Source organism: Mauremys reevesii, linkage group 6 (assembly GCF_016161935.1).
Source record: "Mauremys reevesii isolate NIE-2019 linkage group 6, ASM1616193v1, whole genome shotgun sequence".
Lineage (NCBI taxonomy): Eukaryota > Metazoa > Chordata > Testudines > Geoemydidae > Mauremys > Mauremys reevesii.
This window is the reverse complement of record NC_052628.1, coordinates 79,007,692-79,035,238: the sequence shown is the minus strand read 5'-3', so window position 1 is coordinate 79,035,238 and position 27,547 is coordinate 79,007,692. Positions and strand designations below refer to the sequence as shown.

Below are 27,547 nucleotides of genomic sequence, written 5' to 3'. Positions count from 1 at the left end.
AAAGCAAAACAGATCCACCTTTTATTTGCTTTCTTTTTTCATAGTATTTACTAAGGACAGAATTCAATACTTTAAACAACAACTTCTAATCTGGCTCTTCATTCCAGGAGGATTAAGATGTTAAATTTCTATTTTAGAAATTTGAAAGGTTTTCCCCTAAAAAATTTCCTTTTTATGTTACATTTAGCCTGTCATTGTATCATAGAAATTAGAGGTGGAAAAGAGCAATCAAATCTTCTATTCCATCAGCCTGCCAATGCAGGAGTAGTCTCAGCAGTAAATAAATGATATTTTTAATTATATGGAAGGCAAAATGTAATATTTTGTTTTTGTTTCAAATATTCTTAAATTAGCATCTGAGCAGAGAAAAATTACAAATTGTTTTTGATGTCATGAGTCTTGTTTCCCTCCCTCTCTGCCATTACCAAGTTGTACAATAATTTTCTACTTTAGTAGAAGCTACAGTATTTACAGCAAGAAGATATTCTACCATTAAAATGTGGGTCAAATTTCAGGCTCAAAGTGTCAGTCTTTCTTTAACCTTTTACACCCGCATAGACTGTACAACTGCTGTTTGCATTCTGCATGTGTCACATCTGGAAATTCCCCTCGTATCTTACTCATCACAAAAGGAATATTTTTCAATTGTAAGGCAATCCATTAATACAGAACTTTATTCTGGTTTTAACTGTGAAGAGGGAATAATTGAAGGGATGCTGAAGATTCACAAAGATCCACTAAGACCAACTGGCACACTTTTCTTCATTTTCTTTTCGTACAAAAAATACTACTCATGTTCTTGCTCTATATTCTTGGAATCCACAATCTGATAGCTCTGACTTTCTAAAACAGGTTGTCAAATCAGAAAAAATGGTCAGAAAAAAGTGAACTGTAAAGTTTTCTTAGGTGACAGTTACCAAATTAACTTGAAAAGCTTCAATTAATTTTTCACTTGCTCTACATCTGCACCACACATTCAAGAGAAAATCAGTCCTATGTATCTAGGTACATATGCTGTATACAGTTGCATCACTGGAAAAATCATTAGTTGCATCTCTGGGAAAATTTGAGACATGTTGAGAAGATGACAAATGATATTTACAGGATTAAAGCAGGAGTGACCAAACTACAGCCTGTCAGGGCTTTGGATCCGGTCCGTGGGATTGCCGCGCCTGTGGTGCTGCAAGCCCCGTGCCGCTCCCAGAAGTGGCCGGCACCACGTCTCTGCAGCCCCAGGGGGAGGGGGAGGGCAGAGGGCTCCACGTGCTGCCCTCACCTGCTGGCACCACCCCTCACAGCTCCCATTGGCTGGGAATGGGGAACCGCAGCCAATGGGAGCTTCAAGGGAGGTACCCACAGGCGAGGGAAGTGCAGGAAACCCCTCTGCCCCTCCTCCCCCAGGGGCCGCAGGGACATGGCGCCAGCAGCTTCCGGAAGTGGCGTGGGGCCAAGGCAGGCAGGGAGCTTGTCTTAGCCCTGCTGTGCCCCGCTGCCACCCTGAGGCACTCCAGGTAAGCGGCGCCGGGCTGTAGCCCACACCCCAAACCCCCCTTGCACCCTACACCCCAACCCCCTGCCCTGAGCCCCTCCCTGCACACCAACCCCCTGCCCTGAGCCCCCTCGTACACCCTACACCCCTCCTGTGCCCCAACCCCTTGCCCTGAGCCCCTTCCTGCACACCACAGTCCCTCCCACACCCCAACCTCCTGCTCTAGCCCTACACAGAGGGCCCTCCATGCAATTTCCCCACCCAGTTGTGGCTCTTGGGCCAAAAAGTTTGCCCACCCCTGGGTTAAAGAAAGCCTTTAGGGTGAAATATTGATCTTCAATGCAAAAAATGTCAAGAGTTAATGTACAGAATTTTTTTAAGACACCATTTTTCAAGACTTTGTGGCAGACAGCTGCATAATGAAATAATCCTATTTGAACTAGAGGAAGCAATGGTAAAATTTGTTTTGTGGGACCTTTGATGAAATATTGCAAATTAAAATGCCTTTTTAAAAAAGGTTTAGAAAGCTGTAACTTGCAACTCCAGTACTAGAATTTCATCTAATCTGGTTAAATTCTCTGTTGACATAACTCCATTGACTTTACTGGAGTTATGCAAGAGCATAATTTGTGTCTATCACTGTCAATTTTTCCAAAGAACTCAACACTCCATATGCAATCACACCAAGAATATTTGGGTAGTACCAGAAAGTACCTCCTGTTTTTATCATAACAGTATCCTTACTCTGTCAATTCCTATTAGCCCAGTAAAGTATTTGCAAGTCTACCAGAATTACAAACTAACCAACCACACGCTATGTTACTCATGTTATGTTCCCACAGTTATGTTCTTTATTAGCACTTTCATGTTCTCATGACACAGCTAAAATCCAGAGCTTCTTAAGTAATGTACTATACAAATGGAGACAGTTCTGCTGACAAGGAACCCTCCAAACATTATAGCTCCCAAAATAAGTTTACAATGCTAAGCAAGAGAGAAATAATAGCAATAAACTATAAATCAAAATAATTCAAAACAGCAACAAACTAGAAAAGGGAGAAGCGTTCATGTTCTGAGAAGAAAATGTCTAGATAAGAACAAAATTATCCTATTCTCATATATAGTTTCTGCCTAAGTCAAGAGGTACTACTGGAAATGACATCCAGATACTGAAAATGTATTTTTCTGTGCTTAGTTTAGGATATAGCTATAGGATAGAGATTACTTATGTGGAATGGAGAGATGAGTTTTATAGTAAATCTAAATCCATGAAGAGTACAACTTTTTCTTGATAAAGCTGAAAAATGGCTTTGAGACAGAGAGGCCAAAAAGTTCCTCGGTCCTCTTAGCAGGGCCGGCTCCAGACACCAGCGAAGGAAGCAGGTACCTGGGGCGGTCAATAGAAAGAGGCAGCAGTATGTCCATTGTCGGGGTGGCACATCCGGATCGGCGGCGGCACTTCGGTGGCAGCTCAATTGGCCCACTCCGGGTCAGCGGCGGGACCTTCACTCACTGTCTTCCACTTCAGTGGCAGCTCAGTTGGGTTTTGGGGGCTTTTTTCCCCTGCCGCAGCAAAAAAGTTGGAGCCGGCACAGCCTCTTAGCAGCAGTGATAGACTTGAGAAAGGTCACTCTCACTGATACAAAGTGATGTTATCTCATGAGATTAAAAAAGGGGATTTCATAGGGGTATAGACCAACTAAATTCAAGTTCCAGCTCATCATAGATTGTCAGATAGCAAGTTAAAGTCTGGTGATTGCCTGAGGAAAATCTTGCACTGTGGTTATCACAGACTAGATTCCCTTGCCATTGTAAGCCCTTAACATTGTGATATGGACCTGGAGAGAGATCAGGTCCAGACCCTTGTGAAGTCACCCAGATTAAATTTTAGATAGTCTCCCTTTCTAGGAGTTGGTGTTTAAACTAGTAAAGAGTTTTTAAATACATGAAGAATACTAGAAACAGATCTTGACTGCACAAGACTGTCTGCTGATAGAGATGAGTAGCCAAAACCCAAACATTTTAGCCTTCCACAGTGTCTGTTTCACCATGAAAATATCCCTGGGTCAGAACACAAGATTGGCCCCTGTAACAGAAGGACCTTGTGTGACTGACTGACAATATCCTGTAATATCACAAATGAAATTTACTGAATTAAGTTAAACCTTATTGAATTGGGTTTGATGCCTTAGGGGTCAATCATATTGAAAACAAAATTGTTTGTGTGTTATTGGAGGACTGCACTAATATGAAGTCTTCACTAATGTAAATGTTAGGAACTTCAAAGGACTTTTTGGGACAAAGTGTATAAAGTGGATTTCCTAGGAAGTACCTGGGGGATAAGGTGAATGCAAATGATCCATTTCAAATCCACCCTTTAGAAGCTATGCCCTGGGGAAGAAATCCGATTGTCTACTAATTACCTGCTCCTGGAGTTACCCCTGAACTGTGTAAAGGGTGAACTAAACATGTTATGAGTGTGCTAGTTCTAAGCTGAGGCTGTGGTGAACTTGTGACCACAAAGGAAACCCAAAGGACTGCTACTGACAGAGCCCATGCTGGAGTTGGGGTGATGTCTAATTAGGACACGTGTAGGTTCTTTTATTGTTTTTAATGTTTTCTCAGTAACGCTTTTTACCTTAAGAATAAAGTAGGTTTGCACAGGAAGTGCTATGTGGTACCAGCTGGTGTCCTTGGGCAACCTTTCTGTGCTGCGAACAACACAATGAAAGCTGGGAACTGCGCAGCCTGGAAATGCCCCAGTCAGACACACCAGTCTCCACCCACAAAAGGCAACAAAGCTGGGGTGCTGGAAGCCCAAGAGTGGGTGCCTTTGCTGGACCACTGAACGGAAACACAGGTGCAGTGCCAGTTGCCCTGAACTGTGACATCTTGCATGTGGGCAGTATCCATGTAAACAAAAGTATCTCTCTACTATATGGTAAACCATGTCCTGCTAGGCTAATATGGAGCTATGAGCACTATGAAGTTTGTCATTCTGATTTTTATGGCTACCTTGGAAAGGACAGAGACAAGGCATAAAGGGCCTGATGCTCAATTACAGGAAGGGCCATTTACAACTGCCATTCCAGTGTAAATAAGAATCAGGCCTCAAATAGAGTTCTGACACTCAAAGGAGAATGACATCCACCTTACATGTCTTGTTTTCCAGGTGTCTAAAGCAGAGGAAGCTTATTGTTGATGAAAGATGGAAAGAGGCCAAGCACCTGGCATTCCCATTTGAAAAGACAAAGTGCAAAATTTGTTGATTATATTTACATTCACCCAGAGATGTTCATGAGTTTTCTTGTCATCTTAGGTATAAGGAGCCAAATTCACTCAATGGCGTTACACAATGACTCTGACCAGGAAGTTGGAATTGTCAGATTATTGTCTCCATGCAGTGAAGAATTTGCAGGGCTTTTGACTTAAGAGGGACTCTGTTCCTCTTCGCTTCTTTATGTAAATGAGGAATGTACAGTTGTCACTCTGTATTAACAGAGAGTTGGATTCAGAAGCATTGTGAACATCTTAAGGACACTTCCTGTGACTCTGAGTTCCAGTCAGTTACTACTGTGCCGCTCTTGTGAGGACCATTAGCTCTGATGTGTGGTAGTTCACATAAGCTCCACAAACCTGACGGGAGTCTATTATGATTTCGGTTAGTACTGGTTCAGTCAGTCATCTTCCACCTGATACTCATGTTGAGAGCCCACCACTTTATGAATCATGAATCTCTGGGGATGAGAAGTCCAGGAATTAATCGCATCTTGGTAATCCTAGACAAAAGGGGAAGAAGAATAAGAAGAAGGTGGATGACAGCTCATTGTATACAGCCATTAGAATAGTTTGTTGGAGGATCAACAAATAGTAACGTTTCTGTGGGAAGGAATAGATATTTGGCCAGAGACTTGATCCTGGATACTTCCTTTTGAGAAAAGACACCATGTATAGGGCTATGCAGAACCTGGAACATAGGTCACAAGAGATCTTATCCCTATTCATCACAAATCCACAAGTCTAAAAAACAAGAGGAGGCCTGAAATGTGATACTTTGATTCATGGTGATTAACTTAGTCTCCTATGTATTTTTTGTGAGAAACACCTGACACACTAATGCAGGGGTAGGCAACCTATGGCACGCGTGACGAAGGTGGCAGGCAAGCTGATTTTCAGTGGCACTCACACTGCCTGGGTCCTGGCCACCAGTCCAGGGGGCTCTGTATGTTAATTTAATTTTAAATGAAGCTTCTTAAACATTTTAAAAACCTTATTTACATTACATACAACAATAGTTTAGTTATATACATAGACTTATAGAAAGAGCCCTTCTAAAAACGTTAAAATGTATTATTGGCATGCGAAACCTTAAATTAGAGTGAATAAATGAAGACTCGGCACACCACTTCTGAAAGGTTGCCAACCTCTGCACTAATGGGTGCTTAAACAATAATGTTGTCCAAATGATGGAAGACATGGAGTCCCTCTTCTCTCATAGAAACCACCATCGCTGACAATGAGCATGGAGAACATACATGAGGCTGATGAAAGATCAAATGGCAAGGCAGCAGATTGGCAGCAAAGACAATCCATTGAGAAGCAGAGGATTCTGAAGTGTACCAGTGAGAGGGCAGGGCACAGGAAGATACAAATCCATGAAGTCAACTGAACACAGAAAATATTCCATCCCACAATAAATCTCTATTTATAGCATAGGGAGTTTTCCCACATGGAAGAACCTGGTTTATTGGACATATAAAGGAGACATCATATCCCGAAATGGTCAAATACCCTATTCTTCATTGGAACTAGGAAGAACCAAATACAGATCCCTGAAACCTTCTCCTAAATTGGGGTGCAGATGATAGCTCTCACACAGCATAGTTTCTGTGTTTATTCACAAATACGGTATCTTGTGTTTTGAACTATTCTCATAAAAAGGAAGAGAATATTTGTGGGGGTGTTAAGTTTATTAGGTGATCTCATTTCATGTTTTCAAAGTTCCTTATTCATCAAAGGATCTTAGGAAAAATTGCTTTCGGAAAGTCAGTTCTTCCTCAAAGCTTGTGTCAATGAACCAAGTTTTCAGAACCAATGTCTGAATGGTCATCTACACCCCTGAACACTGCTCCATCCACTCCAACATTCCTTCTAGCATTCTCATTGCTCTGAGCCCCTCTCATGCCCTCACTGTACTGAGTCCATTTCCCCACACACACACACACACCAGCTCCACCCTCCTCCTTCTTCCCACTCCATGCACCTGTTAACCTGGAGAGACCATGGGGAGAAGGGAAGGTGGTGTGGTTGTGAAGAATGCATGTACCAGTTGGAGGCAGAAAAGGGAAGGAAAGTAGAGATACGGTGTCCCTGTCTGGGCAGAGTGTATGAGGAAGGGGCTCTGTGCATTCATCTGAAGTATAGGAGGCTCAGAAAGGTGTGAAGTGGACCATTCATCTCAATAAGATGTTCTCAGCTGAATGAGAATACACCATAGAGATGAATACGCTCTGGAATGATAACTCTGAGATGTGTGAACTGCTCCACTCATCTCACCCCCACCCTATCGCTGCAGTTTCAGCACTTGTGCGCGTAATGTGCATAGCACACAAATCACTTAAGTAGAGGATTCAACCTCACTGTCCTTGGGATAGCACTTGCACCCTTAAACCACTATGGGAGTACACCGATCAGTGTGTGTCACTCACTAAAGTGTCAGAGCAAGCAACAGCTCACACAGATGTTTTAAGCAGAGGTAGTAAATGTTTTGTAGTGCAATAATATTTGAAATATTTCTAAACTGGTCCTTAGTCCCATTTAATAGCTGATCTCAGGGACAGTCCATGCTATAAACTAAATGAAATGAAATAAATGAATCCCAAACTAAATTTAGGATTTTCCCTTAGTCTACATCAAAAAAGTTGTAAGAATCTGGAAGTGTTATAAGCGGTTCATTTTAGGGGGGCTGACTCAACAACTCACTTTTCTTTAATCATACTCAGTCCCACTGTTCAGGAAATGGTTGAGGAGCACAAGTCATGATTACATTACCCTAACTGCTTCCTAGAGTCTCATCTTTCCTCTGTTTAATTAATGCTAATTTTCTTGACAATATTTCTCAAGTAAAATCAGAATCTGTGTGTGGATTTTAGAACACTTTGAAATACCAACTGTTAAAGCAGATTTTGGGCAGGGAGCATGAACAACATACATTCTCTATCAAGGGAAGGATGTAAACTCAGAGTAACTGGGTGTTGCTCAGGTTCAATGGGCACTGCATGTTGCCTTGAGCCATGTTGCTACTCTGACATTGGGCTGCCTGCAAAGCCTCTGACATGCAACAGATCCATAATTTTGATGCACATGTGCATTTCACTTTCTGTGGCATGTCAGTTAGCTTGAACCAACCTGCAGTTACAATTTATCCCTCAATATCTTACTCAATATTGCTTCTTCAAAAGGGCAGTGGGTGCCATGAACTCACTGAAATGAATCTTGAGCATGTGATATCAGGTTGGAGAGGATTAAAACTATAATTTGAGCCACAGATAGATAGATTACACACAAAAACACTACTTTAAAGATAAAAAAACATTATTAAGGTGCAAACTCAAGCACTCAAAAGTAGGAAATGCCCGAATTAGGATTCACTGTGCAACCTTAACTCACCTTCCTTGCATTATGATACCATCATTAATTACATGTTCACATACTATTTTTATCCATTCAGTGTACAGGATGGATGGTGCTTGATATTTTTGTTTTCTCCTCATTATTAAATGCCTTATTTACAATATACAATTCAAACCCTGCTCTCAAGATAGACATATTAAACTTCCTCGTGAGTTTTCCTATGGTGCTCATCACAATAGTATCTGAGTGCTTCACAAACGTTAATCTATTTTCACACTTCTGTGAGGTGAGGCAGTGATATTTATTCCCATTTTACAGATGAGGAGCTGAGGGACAGAGAGATTAAGATCAAAAGTTTTCACTAATTTTGGGTGCCTAATTTGATATGCCTAGGAACTGATTTTTCAGTCATTTTCTTTGATTCCCATCCATCAGTTCAGCAGCTACGATGTCTTTCCACCACTTTCCATCTGGTACCAGCTTCACAGCTTCATTTATCTTGAAATTGTTTTGCTTTATGTTCATTCCTCACGATGTCAATTGATGCAGCCTTGGTCTTCTTCTAGTTCTTTGCCCTCTGGTATTTATTGTCATGCATGGTATCCTTTTTGAGTCCATTCCTGACACATGTGAAAATCATCATAGTTGTCTTTCTTGAATTTTCTGTAACAGTGTTGTTTGTTGCCCTACCCATTTTTTTAAATCAACTTCATGTTTTATTTTCTGCAGTCTTGGAACTCTTGATATTGGCCTCAGCAAATATCTTTCATACATGGACTTTCCTCACACCAGTATTCCAACCCATACTGCAGTACAGGCACAACAGTTGTCTCATACATGTTGATTTTCATTTTAATCAAAATGTCTTTAGCCTTCCAGATTTTGCAAGGTTTTTTTTGAATGCCATAGCAGCTAGTCTGATTCTTCTTTTTGTCATTTTCACAATTCCCATTCTTCAATACTAGTCCTCCAAGGTAAAACAAATTTTCCCACTTGTTCTAGTTCTTTGTCTTCGACTTTAATCTTTACCTCTTCCTCCTGTCTTGCAATTGCCATAAATTTTGTCTTCTCCAGGCTGATCTTCAGTCTGAATTTTCTGATTTCTTGGTCTATCTTGTCAGTTATTCTCTGTAAATCCTCCTTGGTCAATGCTATGAGGCCAGTATCATTTGCAAACCTAAAGTTATTTACTGTCCTCCCACATAACATGACTCCTCCCATTTCATCTCTGAGTGTTACTGCCATGACTGCTTCCAGTACCAAGTTGAACAAAGCTGGTAATAGCGTGAATCCTTGTCTCACTCCTACAGTCATCCTGAACCATTCCATCAGCTTCTTGTCTATTCTCACTGCTCTCCGCAACTTGCTATAGATATTCTCTATCAGCTTGATCAATTTCTTGGGGTGCCAAACATTCTCAGAACTTGCCATAGCCCTTTCTGCCAGATGCTATCAAAAGCCTTTATGAAGTCTATAAAATGGTTATAGAAGGTTTGGTTGTGTTCGATGTACTTCTGATACCTGTTTTATCATAAATACTGATCTACTGTAACAGACCCTGGTCTAAATCTAGCTTGCTCCTCTGCAAGCACCAATTTCACATCCTTTTCATTCTCTGCAATGTGTTGCCAAATGATTTTCTGGGCACACACAATAAGCTAATTCCTCTGTATTAAAAAAGTCAATACAGTCATACACACACACACACACACACACACACACACACAGTACTATTATCACTTTTCCCCATTCACTAATTTAATAGCTTTTCTCCTCAATTATTTTTGCATAAGGATCAAACGAAAGAGGATTTTTCAGAGTATTTAGCATAATACAGTACTTTATATGTTTAATGCACCGCTCCCGTTAACTTCAGTTGTAGCAGTAAGTGATCAGCACTTCTACAAATCAGATCCCAGCGTGATCATGTAATTAAAGATCATCATAATGTATATACAATGGGGCAGAATTTAAGGTTGCACAGGCAGTATTTATTCTGGCATTTCCTAACTTTTCAAGATTTAACTATTCAATCTTAATTTTGTTTTTTTCAATTTCCTTTGTGTGGGTGTCTTTAATTTCCTAGGTTTTAAAAAAAGCTGACTGGAAACACAGAAATCCCACCTTGTGTCATCATACTACATCTTGGTCATCAGCGAGGTTAGAACCTTTAGATTAATCACACAAACCTCAGCTACTTGAGCTAACCGAGTAACTGATAGCAATAGTATGTTTTCCTCCTTTATTTGGAGCAGCACTAGAGGGAAGATGAGACACTCACTTTACCAGTGGGTTTCACAGCTACTTGCAGACAGCAAAGGAATGGAGAGACTCGGGAATCTTGGGTTCTATTCCAAGATCTGTAGGGGTATGAGCCCTAGTGGGCTAGGCTCCCTACTCTCAGTTACAGCCCCACCCTGTCCTGAAGCAACTAGAAGGAGCCATTACTGGGAAAGGTCTGGCTTTGCCCCTGTAGCACATAGACTCATAGACTTTAAGGCCAGAAGGGACCATCATGATCATCTAGTCTGACCGCCTGCACATTGCAGGCAAGAGAGCCTAACCACGCCTGTAAAAGACCCATAATCTCTGGCTGAGTTACTGAAGTCTTCAAATAATGATTTAAAGACTTCAAGTTACAGAGAATTCATCATTTACTCTAGTTTAAACCTGCAAGTGACTGTACCCCATGCTGTATAAAAAGGCAAAAAGTTCCCTGGGTCTCTGCCAATGTTCCCCCTAATTTTTTCTATCCATGTGCAGAATGAATTTTGTTGTGTGCACCAATATTGAGGTAATGTACAGATGTGTGCCACCAGTAGACACAAAAAACCTAGATATAATATATATTTTTTAAAAGTTACCATAGGGATAATTACTCCAGGCAAGACAAGTTAGACATTTTAGAACTCACTACTCAAAGAATTATATTTAAGTGAAAGAGAGGGGAAAAAAATTATGAAATGCACAGACCAGTCAGAAAACTAAAATAGCAGCACTTTGAAAGAATAAAATTACAGAGAATATATGTGCATTGCAGGAAGTATCATGAAGTAACAACAACAATAATACAAGTAAAGAAAAAATAGCAAATATGGCAGGCGACCAACTTGGCTTAACAGTGAAATCTCTGGTGAGCTTAAACTCAAAAAGGAAGCCTACAAGAATTGGAAATTTGGACAGATGACTAGGGAGGAGTATAAAAATATTGCACAGGTATAATCAGGAAGGCCAAGGCACAGCTGGAGTTGCAGCTAGCAAGGGATGTGAAAGGTAACAAGAAGGGTTTCTACAGATATGTTAGCAACAAGAAGGTGGTCAGGGAAAGTGTGGGACCCTTACTGAATGGGGGAGGCAACATAGTGACAGATGATGTGAAAAAAGCTGAAGTACTCAATGCTTTTTTTGCCTCGGTCTTCACAGACCAGGTCAGCTTCCAGACTGCTGCACTGGGCAACACAGTATGGGGAGGTGGTGAAAGAACAGGTTAAGAAAAGCTGGACATGCACAAGTCCATGGGTCCAGATCTAATGCATCCAAGGGTGCTGAAGGAGTTGACTGTCGTGATTGCAGAGCCATTGGCCATTATCTTTGAAAATCTGTGGTGATCAGGGGAGGTCCCGGGCGATTGGAAAAAGGCAAATACTGTGCCCATATTTAAAAAAGGGAAGAAAGAGAACCCCAGGAACTAGAGACTGGTCCACCTCACTTCATTCCCCGGCAAAATCATTGAGCAGGTCTTCAAGGAATCCATTTTGAAGCACTTGGAGGAGAGGAAGTTGATCAGGAACAGTTAACATGGATTCACCAAGGGCAAGTCATGCCTGACTAACCTGATTGCTTTCTATGATGAGATACCTGGCTATGTGGAAAGCGGTGGATATGATATATCTTGATTTTAGCAAAGCTTTTGATATGGTCTCACAGCACTCTTGCCAGCACGTTAAAAAAGTATGGATTGGATGAATGGACTATAAGGTGGATAGAAAGATGGCTAGATTGTCGGGCTCAACAGGTAGTGATCAACGGCTCGATGTCTAGTTGGCAGCCGGTATCAAGTGGAGTGCCCCAGGGGTCGGTCCTGGGGCCGGGTTCACCATCTTTATTAATGATCTAGATGATGGGATTAATTGCACCCTCAGCAAGTTCGCAGATGACACTAAATTGCGGGGAGATGTAGATATGCTGGAGGATAGAGACAGGGTCCAGAGTGACCTAGACAAATTGGAGGATTGGGCCAAAAGAAATCTGATGAGGTTCAACAAGGACAAGTGCAGAGTCCTGCACTTAGGAAGGAAGAATCCCATGCACTGCTACAGGCTGGGGACCAACTTGCTAAGCAGCAGCTCTGCAGAAAAGGACCTGGGGATTACAGTGGACAAGAAGCTAGATATGAGTCAACAGTGTGCCCTTGTTGCCAAGAAGACCAACAGCATATTGGGCTGTATTAGTAGGAGCGTTGCCAGCAGATTTAAGGAAGTGATTATTCCCCTCTATTCGGCACTGGTGAGGCCACACCTGGAGTATTGTGTCCACTTTTGGTCCGCCCACTACAGAAGGGATGTGGACAAATTGGAGAGTCCAGCAGAGGGCAACGAAAATGATTAGGGGGCTGGGGCACATGACTTATGAGGGGAGGCTAAGGGAACTGGGGTTATTCAGTCTGCAGAAGAGAAGAGTGAGTGGGGATTTGATAGCAGACTTCAACTACCTGAAGGGGGGTTCCAAAAAGGATGGAGCTAGGCTGTTCTCAGTGATGGCAGATGACAGAACAAGGAGCAATGGTCTCAAGTTGCAGTGCGGGAGGTCTAGGTTGGATATTAGGAAACACTATTTTACTAGGAGGGTGGTGAAACACTGGAATGGGTTACCTAGGGAGATGGTGGAATCTCCATCCTTAGAGGTTTTTAAGGGCTGGCTTTACAAAGCCCTGGCTGGGATGATTTAATTGGTGTTGGTCCTGCTCTGAGCAGGGGATTGGACTCTATGACCTCCTGAGGTCTCTTCCAACCCTACTATTCTATGATTCTATGTGTTGGGAGGTAAGCGTGTGAGAGACAGAGAGCACGTGCATGAGTGTATGTGTATGAGTGAGAGAGAGACACATACAGAGACAGCGTGTGAATGAGAGACAGTGTGTGTGTGTGCTGGCTGCTGGAGAAGTATATGAGAGACTATGCACTTTCTCTTTAAGCACAGCGGCACTCACCAGTCTGAAGGCTCATTCAGACCGCAACAGTCCCGTCTAACTCCCAAGCCCTGTCCCCCTCCCACATTCTGCAGAGATGGGGTACATGGTTGGAGGGAGGTGGGGGAAGAGGAGAGACAGAGTGTGTGTGTGTGTGTGTGTGTGTGTGTGTGTGTGTGTGTGTGTGTGTGTGTGTGTGTGTGTGTGAGACAGAGAGAGTGTGTGTGTGCTGGTTGCTGGGGAAGTGTATGAGAGACAGTGCACTGTCTCTTGAAGCCCAGCCTCACTCAAGTCTGAAGGCTCATTCAGACCGCAGCAGCCACCAGCAGTTCCATCTACCTCCTGAGCCCTGCCCTTCTCCCCCGCTCTGCAGAGATGGGATACATGGGCAGAGGGAGGCAGTGGGAGAGGGACACCCTGACATCAGTGCCCCCTCCTCCCCACACTCTGCACAGCAAGCAGGAAAGTCCCAGGAGTAGCTGGCCAGGGGCTCCAAGGCAGAGGACAGGAGCAGTGCGGCAGCAGAGCAGAGGAGTGGAGGGGCATCTGAACACAAGTTGCTGGATGTGCGCAACTCTTTTAATCAAATGCACGGCACTTAACTGACTCTTGTGCGGGCACGCAGCTTAGAGGGAACACTGGTCTCTGCCAATCTGACCTAGGAGAAAATTCCTTATCAACTCTAAATATGGCAAATCAGTTAGATTCTGAGCATGTGGGCAAGACCTACCAGCCAGACACCTGGGAAAGAATTCTCTGGAGTAACTCAGAACCCTCCCCTTCTAGTGTCCCACCACTAGCCATTGAAGATATTTGCTGCTACCAGTCACACAACAGCTACATACCAATCTATGCAGTCTCATCATAATGTCCCCTCCATAAACTTATCAAGCTTAGTCTTGAGGCCAGTTAGGATTTTTTGTACCCACTGCTCCCCTTGGAAGGCCGTTCCACAACTTCACTCCCCTAAATGGTTAGAAACCTTCACCTAATTTGAAGCCTAAACTTGTTGATGGCCAGTTTATATCCATTTGTTCTTGTGTCCACATTGGCGCTTAACATAAATAACTCCTCTCCCTCCCTGATATTTATCCCTCTGATGTATTTATGGAGACAATCATATCTCCCTTCAGCCTTCTTTTGGTTAGGCTAAACAAGCCAAACTCTTTAATTCTCCTCTCATAAAATAGGTTTTCCATTCCTCTGATCATCCTAGTACCCCTTCTCTGCAACTGTTTCAGTTTAAATTCATTTTTTGTTAAACGTGGGAGCTCAGAACTGCACACACTATTCCAGATGAGGTCTCACCAGTGCCTTGTATAATGGTACTAACACTTCCCTGTCTCTACTGGAAATACCTTGCCTGATGCATCCTAGGACTGTATTTGCCTTTTTCACAGCTGCATCACATTAGCAGCTCACAGTCATCCTGTGCCCAACCAATATATCTAGGTCTTTCTCCTCCTCTGTTGCTTCCAACTGGTAAATCCCCAGCTTATAGCAAAACATCTTGTTGATAGTCCCTTTGCACTATTAAATTTTATCCCATTTCTATTACTCCAGTTTTCAATGTCCTCCAGACCTTCTCATATGATATTCCAATACTCCTCCGTATTGGCAATACCTCCCAACTTTGTGTCATCCGCAAATTTTGTTAGCACACTCCCATTTTTTATGCCAAGGTCATTAATGAAATTATTCAATAAGATTGGTCTCAAGACCTATTCCTGAGGAACTCCACTAGTAACCTTCCTCCAGCTTGGTAGCCTTTCAGTATGACCCATTGCAGTCTCTCCTTTAACCAATTCCTTATCCACCTTTCAATCCTCATATTAATTCCCATCTTCTCCAATTTAACTGTATCAGATGCCTGACTGAAATCGAGGTAGATTAGATATACTGTATTTCCTTTGTCTAAAAAAACAATTATCTTATCAAAGAAGGAGATCCATCTACCTTTTGTAAAACCATGTTATATTTTATCCCAATTACTATTTACCTCTATGTCATTAACTACTTTCTCCTTCAACATTTGTTCCAAAACCTTGCATACAAGTGAGGTGAAACTAACAGGCCTGTCATCTCCTGGATCATATTTTTTCCCTTTCTTAAAAATAGGATCTCTATTAGTAATTCTCCAGTCTTAGGGTCTAACCCCCGAGTTTACAGATTCATTAAAAATCATGGCTATTGGGCTTACAATTTCATGTCCCAGTTCCTTTAATATTCTTGGATGGTGATTATCCAGGCCCCCAGATTTAATCCCATTAAGGTGTGGAAGTTTGACTTCCAACTTGGATGTTGTAATTTCTACTTCCATATCCTTGTTCCCATTAGCCACCCTGCCACAACCCCTAAACTCTTCATTACCCTTATTAAAAACTGAGGCAAAGTATTTGTTGTGGTGTTGGTCCATGCCTAGATTATCTGTAATCTCCACCCCATCCTTCAGTGTTTAGAGGTCCCACTTTTTCTTTCCTTGTTTTCTTTTTATTTATATGGCTATCAAATCTTTTACTATTGATTTTAATTTCCTTTGCAAGATCTAACTCTGCTTGGCTTTTGGCAGTTCTCACTTTATCCTCACACTCCAAGAGGTAACTCTCCTTGCTGATCTATCCCATCTTCCATTCTTGTAGGCCTTCTGCTTTCTCTTAATCACTGTTTGAGATGCTTGCTCATCCAACTTGGTCTGCAACCCTTCCCTACAATCACAGTCCAATCACAAGTAGGAGCAGAGAACATATGGAGCATGCTCAGTCACTCTGTAGGGGTTGTGTAAGTGCAGTGTGGTCAACACTAGGAACTGTGAGAGGTTTGAGCAAGCTCAATGAGGATGGAATCTTTGGAGATTTTAGCTGATAAAATCAAAGAAGTCTCTACCGAGCTTGAACAAACTACAATTTTTCAAAGGCTTATAACCCGGCCAGATTTGGGTCTGAATCCACATCTCCATTGCAGACACATCCCTGACAGAAAGGCGTGGGGGCACTAGAGCTGTTCAAAGAAAAGCTCACTAGAATTTAACATGGCCAAAACAACATGTTTTTCCATAGTCTCATTCTTGAAATGACTGAACATCAACCAGTCACTGCCTATACTATCTTTGGTTTTCTGCCTCTAGGATGCCACCATCCTCAACACCACCCTGTGGGAGCTTTCTGAAAGAAAAGAACATAGGTAATCAACTGCACCTTCATTTACTCCCACTAGGATCAACTGTCAAGGCAATAATATATCATGATCAACGGCACCACAGGCAACTGACAGACCTAAAAATATGTATGAATATCTCATCTTCACCTATGGCTAAGAAGGGATCAACCATCAGGATAACCCAGTGCTGTACCCATGCCAAACAAAGGTCTGAACTCAAAACTGAGAATAAACTAGGAGATCTGAAACACCTAATTAAGATATTGTGAGATGTCTCATCACAACTTCCTCAATAATCTTAACCAACAATGGAAAATTTGAAACAGGACAAAAAGCATCCAGACTGTCAGATCAAGTGGTTGTTTCTTATCCAGAGGTTGCACCAATGTTTCCTTAAGGACAGTTGGCACCCTGCTCTTCCTGCTACAAGCACTGACAATCTCCATTAGCAACAGACTTAGTATTTCCCCAACAGCCTTCACCAACCAGAAAGAATATTACTCCAAAGCTGAGGTATAAAATTCTGTCAACACTTCTAGCAACATCGGCTAAAGCCCTAGCAGAGAAGTTTTGTTTCCTCAAGATATTGTTCTTCCATCACAAAGGCAAATAGTTTGGTTCAAATCAGTGCGCTTTTATCTGGAAAACAAAAATAAATGCCCTTCTCAGTAGAAGGGACTCAAAGCAAACATCATTACCCCTTTATTCTTTTCAGCCACCCTGAATCCTGTCCTTCCAAGTGGAAGAGGGTGTTAAAATAAAATAGTAGTCTCTGTCCTCTGAAGATACCAAAAAAATTCTGAATGAGATAGAGTGATACATACACCACACTTTCACAGTCAGTATCTTCGTATAACTGACTAAAAAGCAGTACAAAAGTTGAATTAGTGTCCTAAAGGAACAGATTTAGGAACAGATTGGTTTAGTTAGGGTTGGTCCTGCTTTGAGCAGGGGGTTGGACTAGATGACCTCCTGAGGTCTCTTCCAATGCTAATCTTCTATGATTCTAAGATGGTAGACAGTGTTGGATCATCAAATTAAATTACCATTTCTGCTATACTAATAGTTACAAATTAATGTTTTTGCACATGCCCCTACACAAATGACATCAGCCTTCAAAGACATTAACCCTATTTACATAACCATTAAGGCGGGCATCCATTAAAAAACAACCAACCCTACATAACTCATTTCTTTAAAGACATTAGAAAAACTTTTTACTAATTTTCAGTAGGAAATATGGTTTTAAACTATGTTAATAACACTTAATAAGAATACAAAGTCAAATGTATAAATGTATAACCAACAATGCAAAATCACAAGCACCAGGACCACTGGTTAGCAGTTGGATTATCTCCAGTATTGTACAAGACTAAAATTCATACCTGCACCCGGAATGATTGCCAGCTTTGTTTCAACTAGACCCATTTTAGCAGAAGAGGCTTGAAAAGAAGCATAAAATGTAATGAGTTCTTGATATAATCTACACTAAATAATAATTTGAAAAAGTTTATACAAAAGAAGATTCTTTACAACAATCTGTTAATTTATTAAACTTGTCTTCCAGACAACAAACCATCACTTAAAAAAGCATTTGCCTATGGAAATACAGAAAGACACAAATTGATCTGCATTTATTAAAAGAACCAAGAAGCTATTCCTGTCAAGACAGGCTCTGTACCTCATTAATTTTCACACAGGAAGATTGCTGATGCAAGTAAGTTATTTAGATCCAATAATGCACAGAATTATTTGTACATTTTAAAGCACTAAAAGAAAGTGGCAATGTTATTATTTAACAACTTGAAATGGTGGGGAAGTCTGTTTCTGATGATTATGAATTCTTTAGCTGACTGACTACTCCCTCAGGGTCAAATAGCTTAATATACTATGAGTATGCTGGCAACTGCTCAACAGCAGGTTTCCATTTACTTTCCAACAAATGGTTTTGCAGTTCTGACAGCTGGATAGATCAAGGTTCCTCTTTTCATGTGCTGTTGTCACTTTTATTTTATAAGAGCTTAATTACTCATTTAATAATACACTCACAAACTAGTTTGGCCTATTTCCTGCAACCTGTTTGTATAGTAACAAATTTTGACGACAAGAGCACTTTAATTATAAAAAAAATTCTCAATCTCTGCCCTAGCCTTCTGGGATCACTGCTAATGTTATAGCGAAGACTGCTAACGATAAAATGAAGATCATAAGAATAAATTAAAACAGGCAACAAAAATGGTCTAGCTATCAACAGTAAGTGGTATGAAATTAAACATCAGCAATTATTTCAGTCAAATTTCTGCTAAATCACATAGAAATAATTGAGCATAAGCAATGTCAGAATATAAAACCAGTTTTATAAGGACTGTTGCCAAGGCAAGGATTAGTCAAGCCTTCTGTAATGCTAATAATCTCCTGTTCATTTAATAGGATTCAGTCTTACCTGCCACTCTTATGTCACAGGCTAACGCCAGTTCTAGGCCACCACCTAATGCAGTCCCATCTATTGCAGCAATTGTTGGTACTGGAAGATTAGCTGAAAAAGAAAGTATCAGTTAATACCTGCTCACAATGAACATTTGTGAGTCATTCCTGTATTATCTCTTGTTCATATTACAATCAGACGAGGAAAAACAGTAACATATCTTCTTCATGCCGATCTTAAAATCAATTGTTCAGAATGATTGTTCAGTGAACACGACACTCAATCTTTCTGCAACCAAATTGTGTTGCAAATTTTCCCTTCAGCAGCTAGTCAGTTCTGCCCTTAATTTAGATTGTAAACTCTGAAGGCAGTCCATGGCATTACAGAAATAAAACATTTAAAATTCCAGTACACGTAGACTTGCCAGAGTGCAGTTGAAACATACATGTAATTAGCAGCAACTGTAACCAGGTTAGAGCTGGCAGATCTGTGCATCTGAGCATTGCCAAGTATGGTATCCCCATAACATGATGGGTCTTTTCCAATGTACTTGACCATGTAGGAGTAGCTACTAGATGGCTGAGTAGGGTGAAGTGCGGGAAGGAATTCTCAGTCTGGTGATACCAATCTCGCCAAACATATCTAACAGGTTGTATGGTCACCAGGGAACTGTGAAATCATGATATTGTTTGCATATCATTTTTATTATAAAATAGTCTTACATATATAATTGTGATAAAAATATAAGCATCCATCCTCATCTTTATTGATTTTAGGTTCTTTCCTTTCATGTTCACAGTGAACTAAATTAAGACTGAAGGAGAACATTATTCCAGGGTTTCCTACTTTCTTCAATGTGTGGATCACAACTCAACAGAGAGATAGTTGAGAAGACAACCTCTGACCAGCTCCCCTCCTATTCATGAGCGCATAAAATCCCTTTGGAAAATACAGCAATTGGTTACAGAGAAAAGTAGTATTGGGAAACTAATTCATTTGTAGGTGTCTTTACTGCAAAAACAACAAAAACAAAAAGGAAAACCAGCACAATTTGGACAGCCAGCCGTCTTTAGACCACCGATAAGCAGTCCATAGATCACCTCTAGTTCAGGACTGAGCGTTTTGAAAGTTCTGCACTAGTCTATACTACACTTATGCTATTACAGCAATATGGTAAAGAATCAAATTGATTGGTTGGAATTATCTGTAAGTAGTCTTTTACTGCCAATAAAAACTGGTGCCAGTAAAGCACCCTAAAAAATATTTGTCACTCCAGGCATAAGAAGTTACTTGCAAGGCTCCAGAATAGCTAGTACACACCCCAGCTACCAGATAGCATATAGGGAGTAAAGGATCAGGAACTAGACCTACCCAGCTCCTATCTTTGTTCGTCCACTTTTCCCATATATTGTATGTGAAGATAGGAAAAATAGACTGCTCCAACTCCCTTCAGGACCTGAGCTGGCAGCATGATAATCAGGAAACCATATCCATGGCCTCATATACTAAGCATGACAGAATCTGGCTTCCAAAGTTAAAAGTTGGCATATATCAACTAACAGAGATAGGTAACTGAAAAATAACTCCTGGAGCATTGAAAGCTTAATTGCTAGTCACAATTTTTAGTGATTATTACCTACGTTACTCTGAGGGGAATTCTGCACCACTGTGCGTGCACATAATTTATGAGACTCACACATTTTTATTTTTGTGCAGAAAAAGCTTCTGCTGAAAAGTTGCTGCAGTTCCGTCTTTTGCCCACCAGAGGGCGCTGTGGTGATAAACCACAGCAGCTGATCCCAGCCAGCTAGGGAAGAGAAAGAGCCCGCAGAGCCTTCTTCACAGTGCCTTTAGGGCCAGGTCAGGAGACCGGGGGCTATGGAGAGACAGACAGTGTAGGACTGCTTGGGGGGGGGGGGTCAGACAGGGGCTCATAAGGGATAGTGGGGGAGGACAGACTGGGGCAGGAGCTCGATGGGAGAGGAGGCTCTGGGCCACAGGGTGAAGGGAGGTGCAGGGCCACATAGGGACAGCAGAGTGGCTGCATAGACACACATGGAGACAGAGGGAGGTGGTGCAGGAGTGGGTGTCTGAGTGGAGACTGAGTGACATGTGGACAGGGGGTGCAAGGACACATGGGGATGGGGAGTGGGTGTCTGAGTGGGGGTGGAGGGACACGTGCCTGACTGAATGGGAGAGACTAGGGGTCAGACAGGGTCTGCATGGGGGGAGCTCCCTAACAGTCCTTCCCTGCTCCCACCAAAAAAACATGTTCCATACTTCCTCCCCCGTACCCAACAACCCTCCAAGTCTACACCCAGGCTCCTTCCCAGCAATTATTTCCCTCTCCCTCAGCTCCTCCGTTACCCTTGACTCCCCCGCAGCCTTTGCACTGCTTATGGGGTGTGTGGGAAATATGGTTCTGTATTGTAGTTGAAATGAATTATTGCTCAGAGTTCTGTATTAATATGTCTACTAAGGAATCTATTTGTCAAAAAAACATTTTCTGATTTTTTTTGTTGTCTGTATTATTACAGACATACTTGCTGACAGGTATTTTGAAATAAAGGACCAAAAATACTTGACACTGGTGTGATTATATTTGAATTATTTATTTTAACAAATAAAATATGCAGAATTTTGCAGAATTTGAAAATATTGTGCACAGATTTTTAAAATTTTTTGTTGCAGAATTTTTTATTTTTTGGTGCAGAATTCTCCCAGGATGACTATGTGGATTCCACACTCTGGAGAGGATAGCAAATAATCACAGCCTCCATGGATAATGTTCTGAGTGCTAATTAAATAGTGACTGCAAGACTGAAAGCTAGGCTGCTTCATCTGGTGGTAAAGTAGATTAGTCATTTAGAATGTTAGTGTGTTTGGTTTGCACTGTAACTATCACATAAGGAAATGAAGTCTCAGGAGTAGAAAAATATTAGAAAATCAACTTGTTTTAAAGAATTACAGCTACAGTTCCTAATAAGCAGTTCTAAAATTCAAAACTCAGCAATAAAAAGCAGCTTGGTTTTCTTTGCTATGTGTTAGCATGCTATGCCATCACTTCACAATGAATTTAATTCTAAAGAGCCAATTGCAAACTGGCAGTTGACTGAGTAACACTTGAAAGGTAGTCTCTGAATTCTCCATAGTTGCTCTGTGCTAATGTGGGACATGCACATATCAAAAGAACAGCAGAATTATCCATTTTAACATCCTTTCACATAACAGAAAAAAAATAAACATAAATGTAAAAATGTAATTGTTTTGGATTAAAAAAAAAAAAAGTGTTCCAAAGCAGTAAAAATGAACATCAAGGGTACAGCCTGTTGGAATATTCATAGATTGCTCGTGTTTATCTTCATTTTTTAAATACTGTATGCATAAAACAGTCCAGTTCAAAGCAAATTCTGATCAAACATTTGAAGATCAAGTCCTGCAGATTCAGTTGATTTGGATGCACTCAAATTTGAAGAATGCTAAATTGAGCAGATAGACATGTCAGTCTCAACAATGATTTTACATGGCAAGACTCAGTTGCCAAATGGTGAGTGACAGACAAAATCTATTTAAAGCCTTTTCCAGCAGCTTGATCATTTTATTCCAGAACATTCCACAATTTTTAGTCACTCTCTGGAATGGTTTTGACACACTGTAAATAAAAGGCATGCCACATAAAGGCATGTTTTGCATATCCTAGTCAGCAGCTGGGCAATAGGAATAGATTTCAAATGTGATTAGTATTTATCAATGCAGAATCACAAGCTGCAAGGTGCAAGTCTACAGAAGGAATTAAATATGGTTGGGTGGGCAGATTAATGAATAATTTAACACAAAAATAGAGAGTTCAAAATACAGCTGAGATAGGTAAAGTAATCTATGCTAGTATAGAGCTGAAAGTTGTCTTTAGAGGGAGAAGTAGTAAAAAATAAAAAAAGGTCTAGGTAATAATGTAACGCATTAAAATATATACAGAACTAAGAGTTGTGTCAAAGTATAGTAGAGCATCAGACTAAGGAATCTAAGGCAAAATAAGCTAGGTCATATAATAAATTTCTGAAGGATTATTTCACACATCAAATACACTGTGAGTCACAAAGCAAAAAAGGCCAAGGAACTTCAGTCACCTAAGAGAAACAATAATTCACCAAAAATATAATTCAATTAGAATTTCTAAACAAAAACTTAATGGGAAAGGTAATTCCCTCCATTATTTTTTATTACTGGCAAAGATACAACATTAAGGAATAAAGACACCACAATGGTGGATACAATATAAAAACCTAGGTAGGTAGATATCACAGTTAATCAGAAAACTTCAAAAGCTGTGTCCAGAATTTAGGATTCACAACACTGCAGATTATTATAACGCTGGTATGCATATCAAAGTGCACTGTGGAACTTCTAATGCATGGTAGCAGGGTCACACAGCCAGTTAACATGTGGCAAGCTGGTGTGCTGTAGATTTACACCCCAGCTTTCCACCCACAAAGCCTCCACATAAACAAGCCTTAAAATAATTGTCTGTCTGATTGGAGGTGGGTAGTAGGAGTCCTTCTTAAACAATAACTGCAGGACAGTCCTACTAAAGTTGGCATCTGGTCTGGAAGCCTCCACTTAAGAGCAGTGCCTTGTAAATATGTGGACCAAGCTCCACTTAGCTGCCCTACAAATTTCAGAAATAGGGCCTCTCATCAAACAGGCCGCATAGACTGCCTGAGCTCTAGTGCAGCAGTTTTCAAACTGTGAATTGGGACCACCAGGGTTGGCTTAGACTTGCTGGGGCCTGGGGCCAAAGCCCAAGCCTCACCTCCCAGGAGCCAAAGTCCAAGGGCTTCAGCTACAGGCAGCAAGGCTCAGGTTACAGTAGGGCCGCCCAGAGGATCCAGGAGGCCCGGGGTCTTGCCTTTCGGAGTGGAAGGACCCCCCACCGCGGGTCTTCAGGGCACTTCAGAGGCGGGTCCTGGAGCGGAAGGACCCTCCGCCGCTGAATTGCCGTCAAAGACCCAGCACTTCGGCGGCGGGTCCCAGGGCAGAAGGACCCTCCGCCGGGATCTTCAGGGCACTTCAGCGGCAGAAGGACCCCCCTGCCGCCGAAGACCCGGAGCGGAAGGACCCCCCGCCGCTGAAGACCCAGAGCGGAAGAAGCTCCGGGGGCCCGGGCCCCGTGAGAGTTTTCCGGGGCCCCCGGAGCGAGTGAAGGGGTGCCTGAAAAACTCTCATGGGGACCCCTGTGGGGCCTGGGGCAAATTGCCCCACTTGCCCCCCCCTCTGGGCGGCCCTAGGTCTCAGGCCCCCTGCCTCAGGCTGAAGCCCTTGGGCTTCGGCTTTGAACCCACCCCCGCTCCCCACCCAGAGCGCTGGGGCTCGGCTTTGGCTCTGGCTCTCCCACCTAGGGCAGCAGGACTTGGGCAGGCTCACGCTTTGGTCCCCCCCCAGGATCATGTACTAATTTTTGTTGTCAGAAGGAGGTTGCAGTGCAATGAAGTCTGAGAACCCCAGCTTTAACGGAATGAGCTCCAATGTGACTAACCAGGCTAACCTGCAACATGCCTTTAAACAGCTGAAGACCCATTTATATAATCTCCATGAGACTATTGCCTTTCCCTTAACCTTTTCTGCAAAAGCCACAAACTGTCTAGGTGTGTTCCTGAATAGTTTTGTCCTGTCAATGTAAAAAAAAAGATAGTGCCCTTCCCATATCAAGTGTTTGAAGGTTAGCTTCCCCAGAGATTGAGTGAGGCATGGGGATGAAAACTGGGAGACAATTAAACTGGTTCACATGGAATTCTGGAAAGAAAAAAAAAAAACTTTGGGCAGGAACTTGGATGAGGACTAAGTGACTCTGTCTTTATGAAAAACTGTATAAGAGGGACCCATCATTAGGGCCTGAATCTCCCTTACCCTTCAAGATGATGTAATGGTCAATAAAAAGGCAGTCTTTGCAGATCTATGGTAAAGGGAAAAAGGCCTCTAGGGGATTAAAGGCAGGACCCACCAACCCTCCTAATACTATGCTGAGGTCCCAAGAAGGAGGGGGATCCTAAATTGGGAGAATATACGAATACGGTCCTTAAGGAACACTACCACTGCACAGTGGGAAATACAGTATGGCCATAGATAGAAGGATGATGTGCAGATACTGCTGCAAGATGGATCATTATGGTCCACCAGCTATTAGAAAGTTCATTTTGTTTCATAGCTAGTAAATAGTCCAATATTGCTGAAACTGGTAACGTCAAGGGTGACAACTGGTGCTGAGATGCCTTAATAGAAAACCTCTTCTGTTTAGTTTTATGAGTCAGTCAGTCTGGTTGAGGATTCCTGCTTTGGAGCAGAACATTCTGAACTTCAATGAAATAGCTTCTTTCAGTGGATGTCATCAAGACAGCTTCCAGGCTAACAAATGTAATAAAGGTGGGTCTGGATCTGATGGTTGTTCCACGAGACTATGTCGGCTAGGGCAGGTACAGTCATGGGGGACTGTGTTGAATGGTTCATCGAATCTGAATACCAGAACTGCCTGGCCCATGCTGAGGTTATTATAACCATCAGTCCAGAGTCTTGCCTCAATTTCTTCAGAACCTTCGGTATCATGGGATCAGCAGAAAAGCATGTATTAGCCCCTGTGACCAAAGGATGAGAAAAGTGTCTGCCAGGAGCCTGAACTCAACCCTTCTCTGGAACAAAATGTTTGAAACTTGTGCTTTTGGCTTGTAATAACCAGGTCTATTTCTAGGAATCCTCACTTGCAAAAGATGTTCTGAATATCTGACAGACTACTCAGGGTTGTTTGAGAATTACTGCTGAATGGTGTTCTGAAGGTCAGAAAGATGCAGAGCCACTGGTGTGATTTGATTTGGAATGCACCACATCCAGAGCCAGATAGACTCCAGACAGAGTGGAGATGACCTGGTTCCTCCTGGTCTGTTCATGTAATGCATAGCTGAGATGTTGTCTGTCAGCACCTGGCTTGTGGCTCTTCAGAGTAAACGCAGAAATACATTGCATGCCAAGTGGAAGGCTCTACTTTCGAGGATGTTTATATGCAGATGAGCTCCCTGAGGGGACTACATGCCTTGAGTTGTTAAGTAAATCTAGATGAGCTCCTCATCTCCACTGTGAGTTTGGACATACATCCTTAGTGCCTTAGTAGGTAGAGGTGCAGAAAAACTTATTCCTTTGCACACCTGAAGAGGGGCTTTCCACCAGTTTAACATGACAACTTCTTGATCAACATGTCCATGTGGTTTCTCCTAGATATATACACTGTTTTCAACCATCCCTGCATGGAACATAGGTAAAGTCTTACAAACTGCATCATATAGGTGCATGCGGCCATGTGTCCCAGATACCTAAAGTATGCTCTTACTGATGGTTTTAGGTGATCTTGAAGTTGGTTAATGAGGTTTAGTGTCACCTGGAATGATTCCTACAGAAGATCAGTTCTCACTGACCTGGAATCTAACAGTACTCTAGTGAATTCTATGCTTTGTTCTACATGGAACAAGTTTGGATTTCTCTGTTGACTTTGAGTTCCAGGTTGTGAAGAGCTTTAATGGTCACTTGTTGGAGTAATCTTCCTCAAACCAGCCAGTTGCTGAGGTATTAGTAGTCCTGGACTTCTTGTCTCCTTAGATCGTCCTCATAACTTGTCACTCCAAAACTGCGGCCAACACCTGGTGTTGTCACTTGTCTCAAATAGTTCCTTGGGGTTGGATGTTGACGGGCGGCACAGGATCAGGAAGTGTTCAAGTGTTTGCTTAGGCTCTTGACTTTTGGGGGTCATTCCTCAGCTTCCACTTGATCATATTGTCTACAGTCTTTGCCATTGTAGCTCACACTCAATTTAAGGTACAGCAGTATTTTTGTTCAAGATCAGTGCTTGGGGGTGGGGGGAATCATTCTGAAGACAACAGGTTCTCCAGGATCATTGGCATTTCTTGCCATTTTGTTACTCTGTAGCCTTCCATAGAGGTATTTTGGGGTAAAGGATTTTCAGAGGCAAAGTTTTTTGTGGACTTTAGCCTCTTGCATGGTCAAATGTGCCCATACAGTGGGTGTCTCAGATTTTATGCACTTGTTTTTTGTCCCTCCTTTCTACTGAAGGCATCCTGCCTCACTGATGATGGTGTAATCCCTGTGAGGCAGTGTAGAGACAGCATTCAGGTCAGTTTCAAAGTCCCTGTGATGATCCTATAGGCTTGACTGAGTGCAGTATCAATTTAGTGTGCATGGCTCGAACATGACCATACCAGAGCCCAATACTCCACAGCTGAGTAACACAAGTCAAGACTGGTTGCTCTATGTATTTTAAAGTCAGCTACCCCTTTTGTAGTGTGTACTCCTGAGCTAGTGCAAGTCTATCAACTAACATTGGGATGCTCACCTCCCAGCTGCAGTGTAGTCATACCCTTTGTCTCTTTCTCCCACGGTGTAGATTTTGGAGGCCCTGGCTGCTGCAACCTCTCAGACAAATAATCCTGGTAACTAGATGGAAAAAGTACTCAAATCCCTTGGAAGAGACTTTGTACCTCCTGTCAGCTCACTTGGACATGGCCAGAATAGATGATGGTATGTGCCACAGGCCTTTCACAGGCTCCAACAGTCCCTCATTTATAAGCCCCTCCCCAGGCATGGAAAGGCACAAGATGTC

The 27,547-nt window shown here is 42.1% G+C and overlaps 1 protein-coding gene across 2 annotated transcripts in view; it reads right to left on the bottom strand.

Annotated features, from left to right (window-relative positions):
* AUH (AU RNA binding methylglutaconyl-CoA hydratase) overlaps nucleotides 1–27,547 on the bottom strand; it is a 188,159-nt gene that overhangs the window by 84,823 nt on the left and 75,789 nt on the right. For both annotated transcript variants that reach the window (XM_039543143.1, XM_039543144.1), the window contains exons 5-6: nucleotides 18,910–19,002; nucleotides 17,852–17,908 (exon numbers count right to left, since the gene is read on the bottom strand). In XM_039543143.1, coding sequence (XP_039399077.1) covers nucleotides 17,852–17,908; nucleotides 18,910–19,002 — 150 coding nt within the window. The remainder of the gene's footprint in view (nucleotides 1–17,851; nucleotides 17,909–18,909; nucleotides 19,003–27,547) is intronic.